Genomic DNA, 14,270 nt, shown 5'->3' with positions numbered 1-14,270 from the left:
ATTGAGGACCAAAAATTTCTAAAAGTTTTGCCAAATACAGCTAAAGTAACACAAAACATTTGCATAGTTTTGATTCTTTTCCACATAATAGTTTGACGGCAGCGAAACAGAGAGAACCCATGACCCATGTCAAGAATTCAAGAGGTCAAAATTGTCCGCATATAACGAATATATAACTATCACATAAAGAGAAAAACTATTTTAAATTACTTGGATATATTTGAATATGAAATGTATTACACATGTTACATTAGAGCAGCAATCTGTGTGCATTTTGTTTTAAACTGGACAATCTCGCAAGTATAGTTATATAACAGTATTTCAACATACCATATATTTTACTAACTTGAGAATATAAAACATGTTTTTTTTTTAAATCCTTTACTTCATCAGTATTACATAGACATTTATAATGAAATTCTTCCCCAAGATCGATTTTGCGGATATGGCAATCTCGTTCGTGTCTAGGTTTATTTCGCTATCTACCCGTTTTCTGTCAAATTTGATGAGTCCGTAACTTAGATATATCACAGGACGCAATTAAGGTGTGGTCGGTAGTATAGATGGACGAAACTTGGTTGCTAATTGCGGATATTAGGTGATGTAATGACCTATAATGGTTTATTTTTATAAATTGTGACTTGGATGGAGAGTTGTCTCATTGGCACTCATACCACACCTTCCTTTATCTATGTGTATAGATAAAAATGATTTAATGCAGCCGTCAACAAAGCAGGAAAATGTAATCTTCTAAAACACTTCGATTAGAAATATTTATAGAATTATCAACATTTTCTATTAACTCGTCAAAATCTTGATTATCTGTATTTGCATCTTCATTTTTATTCCAAGATTTTAAATCATAGCAGAACTGAACTGTACTAAATTTAATCTATTGCGCCTGCTTTTTTCAAATCTGTTAAAAAGATTTTACGACGATCACATTTGAAATACTGCTAAAAACTTTTGAAAAAATTATTCATCTCAAATATTGTCCGGCTTTTTTCATAGCGTATTGAGAAATATTTCTAAAGTGAAACTATTTTATCAACAGCTTCATTGATGCCAGACAACAACTAATCAATCAAATTGAATTAATTAGTGACGTCACTGAGTAACGTATTGACAAACAAATTCGTTACAGGCTATTTAGCATGCTTGGAAGTTTTACTACTGCTATTGACATCAATGAAATCTGCAGTAATATAGTGAACTCCTTAATGTAAACAAACATATAAACCGCAGTTGGTAATCATTTATGGAAGAAATTATTATTATTGATAACAGAAAACAATTGACTAAAGAAACTTTATTGTATGTAGTTGACCAATCATAAAGTCATGTCCTGGTAATCTACCATTATCATTAAAAACATTTATTACGCATACAAAATTCTATAATTTTATAAGAAAAACTAGTTAGTGTTGTCACATCAGTTAAAAAAAACCATTAGATTATCATCATCAATAATTCAATCATCTAATATTTCTTACAGATTACCATCATTTAAGATCGGTAAATTATCATCATTTAAGGTTAGTAAATTCCAAATTGTGTTTGAGCTTCGCTCTCACCCCATATGGAATTTACTGACCCCATATATATCGTATTAGGTTACTAGCACACTATGGAACTTATAATACATACGAACCAAGAAATGCACAATAAAGCAGTTTTGTTTTATACAGCAAATATTAACGCATACAATCCGAAGGTTGTCTTTTTCGAGCATATGTTGATGTCAGAATTATCCATACTTCTCAAGTAACTTATTCCCCATCTTGCATTTGGGATGGTCTAAACAGGGGTCCAACTGGAAGGAATTGAGGTGCAGTCGGTGGTAGAGATGGGCGAAGTTGGGGTAAAAATTACGCTGCAAATGAACGGGCCTGCGGTGTCAAACGATTCATAGTTGATGCTCAAGACTCGAATCTCAATGATGGTACGAATGTAAGATTTGATGAGCTATTTACTGAAGAATCCAAAGTTGAGATTGAGGCGGTAGTTTACAAATTGAGTACCGACATAAAGTTTGTCTATTGCCATCCGAGCACCAACCCTCTCGCCTCAAATAATGGAGCTTAAGAAGCAGTTATGTTCGCCTGTATCTTATTTCTGCTCGGTTTTGCTGGTAATGAATCATAGTTACCAGAATTATAGATTTGAACTTCAGGCGCGTGTTTGTCTACAAAAGACTCATAAGTGACGCTCGAATTAAAAAGAATATATTAACTGAGTTTTGATTGTTTTTCAGCTAATCTCCTGTCATTTCTATGACCTTTTCGTGATAAGAATATTTGACAAACATTGCTTCGATGCTCCATTGTTTACCATTGCGATGCCGCCTATTGACACTTACAGTTATTCAAATCGTCTGATCTGTTCAATGAAGTGCGTGTTTCAGTCTGCTAGATGTAAACCTGCCCTTGACTATGCTATTTGGATTTTTTTTGTATTTGATTTAAACACATGCCGAAAATTATGCAAAAGGTGAATCTATCAACGAGCAGAATACCATGAAATGGATCAGACGTGTCATTACATAAATAATGTATAATTATTATTTTGATTTGCGAGTGACATTTAAAAAAAGACTACATGTATGTCAATGACTTTAATGTACCTTTCTAACATAATATAACCTTCAACAATGAGCAAAGCCTTTACCACATAGTCAGCTATAGAAGACCCCGAAATGACAAATGTAAAACAACTCAAACGAGAAAACTAACGGCCTAATTTATGTACAAAAAATGAACGAAAAACAAACATGTAACACATCAACAAACGACAACCACTGAATTACTGGCTCCTGACTTAGGACAGGAGCATACATACATAATGTGGCGGGGTTATAAAGTAAGGCTTTCTTATACATTATTTGAAAGTACGTTATATTTATACTTTCTGTTTTACCAAGTCGTAAAAAAATCGAAAGGTGCACATTCAGTTAAATCAAGGTCAAAATTCAAGAATGAGCTTTTAAACAAAATGTTTTAAAAATGTTTTAATCTGACTCTTGAATGATCTTTTTGTTATCAGATGAATCATAAAGATTTTAATTCCGTAATATGAATAGAAATTTCATTCTTCAACAATCTACAAAAAAATGAACAAAATGCCCTCAAAGCAAAATATTTCTTGCCTACATTAAAAAAAATCGTTTATTAGTAAAGACGGTTTTTCTATTCTTTTAAAAAGATTTTAGTATATATTGTTAAAAAAACAGCCCTCCATTTAAGCTTTTACAGTTGCCAAAAATACCGCCATCCGAAAATATGAATAATTTGTGACGGCGTATGACAAAACGGTCTAAGACAGTAAAACATATGTTTGCTTCTCATTGTTTTAGATAAAGCATTGATTGTTATCAATTTGAGGAAGAAACTAACTTTCACGTACTTTATGAATAGATAATTAAAGTTAGAAAAGGAGTTTACGAGTTATATGTTATAAGATAAAATGTTTTTTGAACTTATTGACCTTTCAAAACCATTATGAAATGCTAACATGACCATGCTCCTAAATCGATAACGAAAAATTAAAATCAGTATATGATAACTCTTTCAAATCAATTGTGGTCGTCCTGATTGTTGGTGGGATTTGTTCTGCTCTGCCTATTTTTCTTTGATGTTTTCTGTGTATTATTGGATGTCTCATAATCGTTTTTTCGTTAATTTACCATCATGATGGCATTTTCAGTTTTTCGAAAATTGAGTTTTAATATATTTTTTGTATCTTTTGCACCTCTTCTAATAACGTGCTGATCCACGTGATGGACATTTGCATAACACCAACAAACTATAAATACTCTTTCGGAGTAAAATGTGCTAGACATGATAAGAAGTTTAATCTGGTTCATTACTGAAATGAGTAGGTGCATTGTCATTGTTCGATTGATTACTGTTTGTACCATTTGATTTTATAATCAAAAGTCCAGGTAATAATAAAATAGAATAAATAATGTATATAAGCACATTATCAGACGTTGTTTTATAATTATATCAGATGGCTTACCCTTAATTATTTTAAATTAGTATGATATTTGGCACTTCAAGTGGCCATCGCCAGCGTTGACTTTTTTCCATAATGAAATATTACAATCAGATTTTTTCCATGTATAATGTTAAGAGATGGTGACTTCAGATGTGTGCATATATAATGCATTGTTTAATGCAATGCGATTGATGTTAGCATATGAAAATTAATTGAAGATACTAATTAAGATATTAGTAAATGTACACGATCAACTGCTTTTTGTTGCTTTTATTATAAATATTTAAGAAGTGTTTATTCAGCAATAAAAGTTAACATTTTATTGTTTATATTAAGTATACGGAATCTTTCATAGCTGTATAAATATCATTTTAAAATATATTTTTGGTTCAAAATTGTCGGTACTAGCTGTGCTTGATAATAAATTATTTTTAATCAATCCACGGGTATGTTATAATTAAAAATGATATCTAAACTAAAAAATATGTATTATAATTATTCAAATTTTGATTGAACAGACTATTTTCTTTTATATTAAACTGTGCCTTTCACTATTAATCCATAGCTTTCTCGTTTCTCGTTTTTTATATAGATTAGACCGTTGGTTTTCCCGTTTGAATGGTTTTACACTAGTAATTTTGGGGCACTTTATAGCTTTTTATTCGGTGTGAGCCAAGGCTTCGTGTTGAAGGCCGTACATTGACCTATAATGGTTTACTTTTATAAATTGTTATTTGGATGGAGAGTTGTCTCATTGGCACTCACACCACATCTTCCTATATCTCTTTACTCTTAAATCGGGATCTGGACTTCCAGTACATTCTCATGAAGCAGTTTCACTAGCTCTACAAAAACACACCTTGTACATTATAAACATTCATTTACTGTACGATCCCATCCATTATCATATATTATTTTAGTTTGTTTTCCTTCATGTTTTCTATATTTTGCATATCATATTCAGGTGGTACCTAACACTACAGGGAGATAACTCTGTAAAATCAGCTAGACGTTTTAATTACGTTATGTTGTTAAGGGAATATTAAGCTTCTCAATGATCAAAATCAGTTTTTGTCAAACTGCTATGTAACCAGTGTAATTTTTATGATAAAATGCTTGGTTCAAATTTTTTTTAAAGTTTTATATTTTTGTCGAAGGATCAAAGTAAATACTTTGTCAAAATTTTATTAAAACTAAACGAGCCAAATTCATTTAAGTGAAAGTGTTGGGTACCACCTTAATTTGGTGTTGTTGCGATAACACTTAACTTTGTAGGTGTGGTTCATTTTTTACAAAGTTCTCTGTTTTATTAATAAGCATTTGTATGTAGCCATTTTTAAATCGGTTCTTTATAATTTTATTATACAATGTTTAACTTATCCTCTCTCTCTCTCTCTCTCTCTAGCTCCCTTAAAAGTATGTGTCCTGCAAGCTTAAAGAAAATCATACAAAAGTGCAAAAATTGTACAACTAATATTGTACTTATTTGTCTGAAAAAAAAACCAATGTGTATTTGGTCCGAGACCACAATTGTCGTCCCTTGAATTTCGTTGTTCACAAATATAGTTCCTAGTGTTGACAGTGGCCATTAATTTTTATACCCCTTCAACATTTATTTCTCCATGTTTAATGCCTCAAATTGCAATTAGGGGGGGGGGGGGGGGGGGTGAAACTACACTGTAAACAAGTTTGGGTCCAGAATTTTAAAGGAAAGTTGTGATTTTGTCCAGCTAAAAATGTTTTAAAATTAGCACTTCGCAAGCTGTCAAAAGATTTCAGGACGCCCTAAACATAAAATTGTCCATATTTTGAGTTAGAGCCGATGAAGTTTTCTATAATTTTGATATTATTTGTCCCAAAAGTAGTACAACACACTGTAAAAGTGGTATTTTTAAATCTTTAGAAATGTGAGAAATGTGTTAATTAGTTTTCACACATCTTCATATATAACAAAAAAAACAAAAATGTGTATTTATAACCTTTTAATGAGAGTTTAACATCTATAGAAATGGGAGAAATGTGTCAATTATTCTTCACACATCTTCGTATATTTAAACAAACTTCAATACAGAGTGTTTCACTTATTTAAACAAGGAGACATAGCTTCAAAGTGTGAGTTGCTGGGATATACAAGGTATGTACATCTTACAAAAGAGGGACGAAAGATACCAGAGGGAAAGTCAAACTCATAGATCGAAAACAAACTGACAACGCCATGGCAAAAAAATAGATAAAAAGACAAACAGACAAATAATAGTACACATGACACAACATCGAAAACTAAAGACTAAGCAACACGAAGCCCAACAAAAACTGGGAATGATCTCAAGTGCTCCGGAAGGGTAAGCAGATTCTGCTCTACGTGTGTTGCTTATATATTAAATATCCGGTAAATAGTCTAATTCGGTAGGTAACATTCGTGAAAAGGGAAGGGTATTGTAATTACGACATAAGAAACATATCCGATATTATCTGTGAAACGGTTATTCCATAACGGTCAACCAACTCGTGATAGCGTCTGTAAAATTTACGAAGGGATGGTTTCAACTGCATCATTTGAAAGCCTTTGTTTAATAGCTTCCTTTTGAGCAGCATTCCTCTATCAAGGAAATCATGATAGGAAATACAACCCCGGGATTATCGTATCAATTGGGAGATATCTAATCTCATTTGAAGCACTTGGTGTCCAAGTTTTTTCCCCCATTAACTTAATAAACGTGCCGATAGCATGGATTATTTAACAAGTACTCATTAACAATGATTAAGGTGGTATGGGTGTCTTTCGCCATCTTGGATTGTATAAAACAGAGAATCTAAGGTCCAAATTTTCTATCAAATTAGCAAAATTTGATGCAGGAATGCAGATATGTAATGTGAATTTTCATTTAAAAGAACCAATTTTTAAGAATATAACTTAGAAATATTACTATTTTTACAAGTGTAGAATATATTTGGGTTGTTTTTGAAGATTTTCAAATTGGCATTTTAAGGGGAGGTAACTCTAAAACAGTGCATTTTCTGAAGGACTCTACATGAAATTTTCCTATTTTGTCTTTTAGCCGGAAAAAACGTACGGTGACCCTATCTTTTCTTTTCATATTCTCAAAGCATTGTCTGAAAGCTATCTTTTCCTAATTTATTATACAATTCTATCATTTTGTTTAGTTTCTATTCACAAAATGGTGATTTTTCCTGTATAATCCATACAAAATTTGTTATTTTGTCACAAGCTGTAGCTTGAGAAAATGCGCGGTGACCTATCATTTTTATAATATTTTTGAACATGTATCAATAGATACTACGTTTTGACAAAGTATGAACAAATTCTATCATTTTTATTTTAGACTCCTATACCACCTTAAGTTAAGAAGGAAAAGAAATTCGATTAAAACATATCTTTAACATTTTTGACATACAGCTCTTCAACGGTTTCGGTACTTATACATCTTCGGATTTCAAATGTTTGGCTTTGAGCGTTCCTGATGAAGGTAAATCCAGAAAAACGCTTCGGACGCAAGAAATTAATAACGTGTTGTTTTCAATATTTTAACCAACAACAAATTGTTTAACTTTTATGCCATTTGGTTTCTGGGAAGCATGTGGAGGGTTGTGCAATCTTTGGCAATCATATCACATTGTCTTTTTTTATAAGTTGTTAAAAAATTGATAAAAGTAATAAAAGAACAAAAAGGTTTCGCAAAAATATAATATAAAAAAAAAGATGTGGTATGATTGCCAATGAGACAACTATCCATAAAAGACCAAAATGACACAAACATTAACTATAGGTCATCGTACGGCCTTCCACAATGAGCAAAGCCCATACCATAGTCAGCTATAAAAAGCCCCGATAAGACAATGTGAATCAATTCAAACGAGAAAACTAACGGCCTTATTTCATTTGTATTTATATAATGTATCTATGTAAAAAAAAAATGAACGAAAAAGAAATATGTAGCACATAAACAAACGACAATCACTGAATATCAGGCTCCTGACTTGGGACAGACACATACATAAATAATGTGGCGGGGTTAAACATGTTAGCGGGATCCCAACCCTCCCCTAACCTGGGACAGTGTTAAAGTCTGTTAAATAATTTCTACCTATTTTCGACTACTTATCATCCAAAACTCTCAAAATTGAATATACTAGTACTTAGTACTATGTACTGATTGATATTGTAGTTTTAGATACATGATTTTGTTTTATTTGTTGTTCTTGGCTTTTAGGTAACTGTCTATAACTTCGAGTACTCTCAAATCTGTACTAAGTGTCTGCTTTGTTGCTAAGGAAGATGGGATGGATATTTACACTGACACGTCCTGTCTGTATGTTTGATGATTTTCTTTGTATCGATCTGATGAGTAAAGCCGGTTTTCAATTGATTTTTACAGTTTGTTCTTATGTTGTGCTGTTACACAACTGTCCCAGGTTAGGGGAGGACTGAGCGCTCACAAACATATTTAAACCCACCTGATTCTTTATGTACCTGTCCCAAGTAAGGATCCTGTAGTTCAGTGGTTGTAGATGTTCATGTCTATCATATTTATTTTTCGTAAATTCTTTCGTTATGAATTAGACCGTTGGTTTTCTCAATTTAATTGTTTTATATTGTTCATGCTGGGACTTTTTATAGCCGGCCATACGGTATGAATTTTACTCATTGTTGAAGGCCGTGCGGTTGCCTATAATTGCTTACATCCACTTCATTTGAACGTTTGGGGATAATTTTCTAATTGGCAATCATACCACATCTTCTTTTATATACATAAATCTCTTGTGATAGAAGTAGTTACACAATCACTACAAACCATTAAAGTCTGAAATGGCCTATATCTGTACTTGACTGTACTGATTTTTTCTCGACCAGTCTGAATTGGTCTGACTTTTACTTGACATTACTATACCCAAGTCTGAACCATACTCGACTGTACTGAATCGTACTTGACCCTTATCTTTTCCGTTGAAAATAGTCTGAACTATTACTCGACCAGTCTGAAACAGTCTTAATCGATTCTCGACCTGTACTTGACCTATTTTTCCAGTCTTAACCATACTTAACCAAAGGTCTGAACAATTCTTGACCAGTCTAAACCATACTGGACCAAATAACCTCTACTTTTTCAAATGTTAAAATATATATATTTTTTTTACTGACATATATAACAACAGCCAAAAAAAATATAAATGGTTTAACCTTATATTAGAGATATATCTATTATTATATTGAGAATAAAAAAAAAATATATATAATTTATATCAAAAAGGGACAGAATTAAAGAAATAAATAAAATTGTTTTTCTGATTAATGGTGAAATATAAAGTATTACCTCTACTTGGGGCAAACTCATAAATACGATCACACCTGGTCGGATGTATTAAATTCTAAATAACATTTATTCAAAATTGCAACATCCTGTTTAACTTAAATAACAAGGCCTTTCGAATATATTAGATAAGTAATACACGAAGTTAAGCAAATAGGACTTTCTTTTTATCTGTAAGACACACTTATACTGAGGTAATTAGACCATATTAATGTGTTTTATGTATGCAATGTCTTTAATTTGACAAAAACTTTAATTTGACAAAAAATACTTAGATTAATTGAAATGAATTCTTACTGTTACTTTGGAACACATTTTCTTTTTTAAAAAGGTTATCAAGGATTGCTATGGAAATTCTATTATCATGATTATATAAAATTCTTGGTTTAATAAAACAATAAAACTTATTAAGTTGTTTTATATATTATGTTATATATATATTAATTAAAAAAACCCACATTCACTGCATTATTAACTAAACTCAACTGACACCATACATCTATACTAGGCTTAGGTTAATGGTGAAAATAGTCCAGTTACCATAAAAAACTTCCGAAGTGTTCATAAAATGTTGAATACGATTGAAAATATTACTCACAATTCATTTTTTAGATCATTTGATTTTACTTTTATTTATATTTTAAAGTTGATATATATTAATAGGTCTTTCCACTTTTCTGTGGAAAGACCTATTGTTTTTCTTCTGATTATTTTTTTTTCTTTTTCTTCCGCCTAATTTTGTTCTTGCGATAAACATTTGTTTCGAAATAAGTTGCTTAGATATTTGGTATATGATATTTTCCTATATCAATATCAAAATAGATCTTTTCTAGTGGAAAGACCTTCAATTGTTCTCTGAACAATTGGTTTTTATTTATGTAATTGTTTATTAATATTGTTTTGAAGTATTATTATGAAATTTTGATTTCAATACTATATCATGTATATTGAATACATTTTAAATTTGAAGTTGTTGTTCAAATTTCATTTTAATTAAACATACTTCCTAAATTGATAAAATTCAGTTGATAGATACAAATAATAGCTCTAGGTTGGTTAAGACTCGGTCGAGTACGGTTCAAACTCATATAAAATGGTTAAGTACTGGTCAAGTACAAATTCAGACTGTTAAGTATGGTTCACACTACAGTCGAGTATTATCAAGTAAATTTCAGACCAATTCAGACTGGTCGAGTAAAAATCTGTACAGTCAAGTTCAGATATAGGTCATTTCAGACTTTTACTGGTTTGTAGTGAATTGATTTGAGAAATACTTGTATACAAATGCTTATGAATGACAAGTCACTGGGCTGGTGAAACTCTCGGGTACAGATCATGGGTAGAAATGTTCAATCATATTCTGCAATTCATACTCTGATTCTGAATTTGGTCGATACAGCTGCTGATCGACTTCCAGTCCCCGAGAGGATCATATAACAAGTTGTCAGTGCTTTAGTAATGACATGACCTCTCTAAAGTTTTTTGTTGATAATTTAAATTTAAAAAGTTGTCAGTGCTTTAGGTAAAGTTGACTTTAAATGAATTTTGCAAAAACGTTATGTCCATTTTAAACATTAAGTTCTTTGAGTATTCAAGGATGTATATATCCCTTTCAGGGGATTTAATACATCCTATTGAAAGTTAATTTAGAAATCGCTTCGAACAAACCCAATTTATCAAATATCTTTATCTTTACTTCTCACTTTAAAATATCTTATGAATATCAACCTTAACTCTTAATAAAACTTAACGTTCACAAGTTTAGATATTGCAAACAAGGCTAAGGTTAATATGACTATACTTTATTTTCCGTGTATGGACAGAGGTAGGTTGGTTCCTTCCTCAAAATATTCGGTATGCCTTCGGAATATAAAAAAAATCGGTATGCATTCGGAATATAAAAATATTCGGTATGCCTTCGAAATATAAAAATATTCGCTATGCTTTGGAATATAGAAATATTCGATATGCCTTCGGAACATAAAAAGATTGTTAAACTTCTCAAATAACGCCCGGGTACCAGTCTAGAACAGAGGTGAAATGAAGTAACTAGCATAATTACACCTTATGTAAGAATTCTGGATTTTGATTGGTTGGTACAAAGTTCTTTTGTGTTGAAACTCAATACACTTTATCCCCTCTGTGCTCAATTATAGAAAAGTAAAATAAAAAAAAAAAAAAAAAAAAAAAACGAACTCCAAGGAAAATTCAAAACGGAAATTTCCTTATCAAATGGCAAAATCAGAAGCATCAAACGAATGGAAAACAACTGTCATATTCCTGACTTGTTACAGGCATTTCCATATGTAGAAAATAGTAGATTAAACCTGAATTTAATTGACTCCTCTATTTTTCCTTCTAAGGGACTCGGTGAATTGAAAAATGAAGTCTAAAGAATAAAAAAAAAATGATGAAATTAAGGCGTTTTTATCCTTTTACCATATATTGCAAAGAAACACATCCATAAACGATAAAAAAAACATTTTGCAATGATTTATCTATTCCAGAGATTATGACATTCACCCTGTGACGTTGGCCTTGGTGAATAGCATATCTCTGGGTTGATAAATCATTTTCTCTATTTCTATGGAAATTTATCCCTTTTCGAACCCATTATATAAAAAAATTTAATCAACGCGTGGTTGCTGGTGATCTCTGAAGATCATTGGATGATTTTAAGGGTCATGACGTTTTTGGCTGACTGGATGAACCAAAATATGATAACAGGTGTTAATGAAATTGACAATTTCGTGCAATGTGAAAGGCACTCGAAGGGGATTTTCGGTAAACAAAAAAAGAAAATGTCTTTTTAATCATTAGAGAAACAGATTCTTACATAGTTACTCGTGGATTATCGGATTTATCCAATCTCGATAGTTAAATTATAAATTTCAAAGTACTCGCCGAGGCGGCTCGAACTTTGAAATTGACGATTTAACTATCTCGATTGGATAAATCCGATAATCCACTGGTATCAATGTAAGAATCTATATGTATCAACCTCATTAAAAGTCAATAATTGTATATAATCTTCTATTCAACTATAAACTACACGTACCTTTAAACTCGTTAGTCAATTAAACTAAAGCAATTATGTATATTTTACACTGATTTTTTCATTTTCATTACAAGGTTAACACTAGGAAATACTTTTAATCTGAAACTATTCAGTTGTTTTTCAGACTATTCCGTATGTTGTTGGTGTTTTCAGTTAAACACAGCAACTGTATAGGCTGAACATAGACTGACGAGATCTTAATTGAATGAAAGCGAATTACTGTATTTACTGCAGTGCATGAGTCTAAAAACTGATTTAAATTCAAAATGAAGAAATATTTTATTATTCAGTCTATTAAGAGAGGTTCAGAACACAAAGACCGTTTCAAATCAAATTAAGTCTATTAGAAAAATCTATTTTCTGTTCAAATAATTTTTGTATTATCACAAATATTAAAAAGATAATAAAACATTTTTTAAATTTATTTAGGTATTCAGATTAGTATGCCTCCATTTAACGAAACATCGTGGAAGCAAAATGTTTTTGGCAGTGTTCCTGATGTAAATGCTGTTAAACATCTTCTAGAAAGCAGTCATTTCAACCCGAAAAGAGTTTTTTCGGAAAATACCAAGACATACTATATTTACTGCCAGCCTATTCTTCTTTTACTTATCATAGGATGGATGGGACTTTCACTGAAACTTGTATGGACACATGATTTAAAGAAGAAATATGGTATAATGATAGCTTATACAAGTCTAGACATACTCGCTAGTGTGATGCAAAATGCCATGTTCATAGTCAATTTTACGACAAATGATAACTATGTTGAATATAACTGGTGTATCGCATATGAAATAGCAACCAACTATTTTCCTGGTTGTTTGGGCATGATTTCACAGTGGCTTAAAATTGGCTTATCATTAATGGTTTTCATCCTTCTTTACAATCCTATGAAATTTAAAATTATTGTAAGTGCAAAATCATGTGCACTATATATTTCATTTTCTATAATATGTCCATGTGCTGTAAAAGTTGCAAGTTTTCTCATGCATTTCAAAATTGAAAAAGAAACGAAAATTGAAAAAGCTAAACAACAAATCACTCAGACATGTCGTTATGTAACTAGAGTTACTGTGGGGACAAAACAAATTGATAGCAGTGAAAGTGTTTTACATATCATCAATGATATTGTTCAAGCAATTTTACCAGGTATTTTGATGATAAGTTTGGCTATAGGAACCACATTTATCATTAGAAATCACACGAAAACCCGCAGACGTCTTCAGAGACAGCAATCGAACAACGAAGATTCCGATTTTAGACTTGCATGGGTGACAATCGTGGCCACGGTTTTTCATGTCATTTATGTCCTCCCAGTTATAATTAACAGGATAGTTACGAGCTCCAGTATTGCTTCAATAGATATGTATGATACTACAACAACGGTTCTCCGAATATTGACTGTAATCAGTGTCCCTATTAATTTCCTGATATTTAGTTGGCTGTCAAAAGACTTTAGATGCAAATGTATAGCCATAATGAAGAATATAGGTATCTTGTCTCGACCTGCGTCATCTGATTAGAATAATTGATTTATTACGTGTTGTTTGCTTAACTTTCTGTTTGTCTATTTCATTTTTAGCCATGGCGTTGTCAGTTTGTTTTAGATTTATGAGTTTGACTGTCCCTTTGGTATCTTTCGTCCCTCTTTTAGTATCAACTATATATTATTGTGATAATTGTAACACTATGACTGTATGTTCTGTTAACATATATATATATATAGGTATTATTGTTTAGATGTAGTCTGTATCTTGTGTTGAAATAAACGAAAAAGTCTCTATACTTTGCGTTGTGATAGTTTATGATCAAAATCTATATCCAAGGCGCCCATACAAAAGTACAAAGTAACGTCATAAACATAAGACGTAAAATACGGGAAA

At 31.4% G+C, this 14,270-nt stretch overlaps 1 protein-coding gene across 1 annotated transcript; it reads left to right on the top strand.

The window, feature by feature from the left end:
- Positions 1-6,087: 6,087 nt before the first annotated feature.
- LOC134689591 (uncharacterized) lies at positions 6,088-14,026 on the top strand. The gene is made up of 2 exons (XM_063549559.1): positions 6,088-6,130; positions 12,814-14,026. The coding sequence occupies exon 2, from the start codon at positions 12,828-12,830 to the stop codon at positions 13,908-13,910; it is 1,083 nt and encodes a 360-aa protein (XP_063405629.1). The 5' UTR covers positions 6,088-6,130; positions 12,814-12,827; the 3' UTR covers positions 13,911-14,026.
- The last annotated feature ends 244 nt before the right edge of the window (positions 14,027-14,270 follow it).

The sequence above is a fragment of the Mytilus trossulus genome, chromosome 11, assembly GCF_036588685.1.
Source record: "Mytilus trossulus isolate FHL-02 chromosome 11, PNRI_Mtr1.1.1.hap1, whole genome shotgun sequence".
Classification (NCBI taxonomy): Eukaryota; Metazoa; Mollusca; class Bivalvia; order Mytilida; family Mytilidae; genus Mytilus; species Mytilus trossulus.
The sequence above is the reverse complement of the archived record's forward strand: the minus strand, read 5'-3'. Positions and strand labels throughout refer to the sequence as shown.